Source organism: Sminthopsis crassicaudata, chromosome 1, assembly GCF_048593235.1.
Source record: "Sminthopsis crassicaudata isolate SCR6 chromosome 1, ASM4859323v1, whole genome shotgun sequence".
Taxonomy (NCBI): Eukaryota; Metazoa; Chordata; class Mammalia; order Dasyuromorphia; family Dasyuridae; genus Sminthopsis; species Sminthopsis crassicaudata.
In genome coordinates, this window is record NC_133617.1 from 6310247 (window position 1) to 6313134 (window position 2888).

Sequence of the window (2888 nt, forward strand, 5' to 3'; positions counted from 1 at the left end):
GTGCTTAGTGTGGGAGCTCCACGCTAAAGGTGGGGGACGCCTACAAGCAGCGCAGACAGCTCTGGTCTCAAGGGGCTCCCATTTTCCTGGAAGGTTTCAGCTGCAGGTCACATGGAAAGCTCCCATTGGCCTGAGGGAGCAGCAGCTTATTGCCTCCCTGTTCTCTGTTTGTCTCTCTCTTCTCTGTCTCTGTCTCTGTCTCTCTGACTCTCTGTCTTTCCCATCACCACTTATAGTGACAAAATCCTATCACTTACGGGTCAGAACTCTTCTCCAGAGCTGCATTTGTTGGGACCAGTCCCCCCTTTCTTGTTTTTCCAAAGCTGTGAGTGCAGCACCTGCAGGGGCTCTATTCACGCCATGCTACTTTTTTGACCTTAGGCTGGGAACAGGTTTGGGGTTCACAATCTTGGCCCATTGTCCTTATGATATGAAGTCAGAGAGTGGTTGGGGTTATGATTATGGCCCCCATACTAATTCCCATGATTCCTCTGAGGGCCTTACTTACTCCAACCAGATTGCCTCATCTGAGCTGCAGGGGGCAGTTGACTGACAGCCGCTGAGGATGGCTAACTGTCCTCCGGGAGAGCTCCTCTCCTAGGGGAGATCTGGGATGAGTGACACAGAGCCAGGCCCTCTGCTGCTCCATGAAGCTGTCTGCCTTTGGGGGCGCTGCTGAGCAGTGGCTGCTGGTGCTGCTGATGGAGATGGGCCATTTCTCCAAAGGGATTTCTCCCCAAGGATGGCTGCCAGGCTTTGGCTGGCAGGAAGTCTGCAGGCTCACGAAGCACCACTATTCCCAAAGTTCCTGAGTCCAGGGTTCTGTGTGTCTCTGTGAGAGTCTGTGAGGAGATGGTGGTCAGTGCAGGGGCAGTCATTTGATTTGCCGGGCATGAGCTACACCTTGTCTCCCCTCCCCCCTGTCTTTGATGTTTAAATTTCAAAAATAAAATCTTGTATGATTAATTTTTAAGTACATCTTGAATCTTGTTGTAGTATATTTGTCCACTGTTTTTGTTGTTGTTATTGTTGTTGTTGTTGTTGTTGTTCAAGGCCCAGTCATTCCAAGGGAAACCAATGAGGAAAATGACTCGACTTTTTAAAAATGTGCTTAGACTGGTACTATTGAGGAGGAGAGAACATGGCATGTAAAGTAAGTAATTTTGATCATTATATTTTCGCACAAAATCATTGCAATTGATTTTAGATGGAAAGGAGATCTCTGGAGAAATTATTTTTCAGCAAGTTTCTCTGATAAAGAGCTTATTCCTCCAATATATAACCAAAATTTACAAGAATACAAATCAAATGTATAAAAATAGAAGTCATTCCCCAATTGACAAATGGTTAAAAGACATGAACAGGTGATTTTTGGGAAGAATAAATCAAAGTTATCTATAGTCACATGAAAAAATGGACTAGCTCAATATTAAATGTGGGCGTCACTTGTAGGAGCCAATGGAAACCCCCAAGAGCCTTCACTCTACAAGGGCCGGGCCATGGCAGCCTCATGGAGGCAGGGCCCCTCACCCCCTCCACCAGCCACAGCCTGAGGCTCCGCCAAAGCCCTGCCCCGGAGTCTGTGTCCTGAGAAGTAGCTTGGGAAGGGGTAAAGTGCTGGTCACGGGGAGACAAAGTCTGGCTTCAGGGTCCATTTCTAGGACTCACTCCCAGTGTGCTCTTGGGCAAGTCATTGACATTATGCTTTGAGCCCAAGAAAGAGAAACAGGAAGCACAAGCCCGGGCCCTTCAGCAGCTGGGACTGGGCCAGAGGTCAGGGCAGCTGTGGGGCGGGGGAGGGGCGGCCAGGGGGGTTTTTGTCTCACTTCCCCACTGAATGTGTCACTGTGGTAACCGTAGTTACTACCACTACCATAATCAGTCCCACAGTAGTAATGGGCTTCATCCTCAGGCTGGACGCTGCTGATGGACAAGTAGCGATCAGCCCCAGAGGCGGAGCCCGAGAAGCGGGCGGGGACCCCCTCGCCCTTGCCTCCAGCTCCACTGGTACCGACATACATGAGGAACCGAGGGCCCTTTCCCGGGTTCTGCTGGTACCAACCAACATAGTAGCTGCTGTATGCACTGCTGAGGGTGCAGGAGAGTCTGGCTGTGGCTCCCAGGGACACAGACAGGGAGGGAGGCTGAGTCAGCACAGGCTGGGAGAAGGAACCTGGAAACACAGACAGACATGAATGTCTCAGCACAGGGGAGAGGGGGGAGGGGCTCGGAGACCCTCCCAGGAGCCCCCGGGACAGGGAGGGGGGAGCAGGAGGAGCAGGGCCAGCCCTGACCTGAGCAGAAGCTGAGCAGGAGGAGGCAGACGAGAGGCCAGGCCATGGTGCGGGGGACCCGAGAGCTCTGCTCCCCAGAGAGAACCAGCGGGGTCCGGCTCTGCCAGGCCCCTCTTATCCTCCCCCTGGGAGCCTGGGCTGGGCTGGGGAGGGGGCGGGGCTGGATGCAAATCTGGCCTTTAAAAACCACACCCTGAGTGCTAAGTGTGGGGTCACAGGTCCCCTGGGGAAGGCATGTCTGGGGAGGGGCTGGGGGGGGAAGGGAGCAGTGGAAGCCGTTGCCCCCGCCCAGCTGAGATGTGACCCAGGAATGATCCCAGGGGTCAGAGCAGCCACAGCCAGCTGGGCTCATCTCTCCTGGGATCCCCTATTGCCGGCCCAGAGCCGGTCCCACAGTGCCCCCTAGAGGCTGCCGACCTTCAGGTTACCCTGGCCTTGTAACCAAACCTCAGGGTCCCACAGCCAGAAGGAGACCCTTGGTGTTTCTCATCAGTCCCACAAGGGGGCATCTGTGCACAGGGCAATGGGAGGATAACATTGTGTGTTGTGTGTCTGTGTGTGTGTGTGGTCTCCATCACTCTTCAGTCACAAACG

At 53.6% G+C, this 2888-nt stretch overlaps 1 gene segment (V, D, J or C); it reads right to left on the reverse strand.

Annotated features, from left to right (window-relative positions):
• Positions 1–569: 569 nt before the first annotated feature.
• Positions 570–2374, reverse strand: LOC141542376 (immunoglobulin lambda variable 9-49-like). The segment is given in 3 exon segments: positions 570–842; positions 1827–2173; positions 2295–2374. Coding segments are annotated over 3 exon segments (666 nt in total).
• Between the last annotated feature and the right edge of the window lie 514 nt (positions 2375–2888).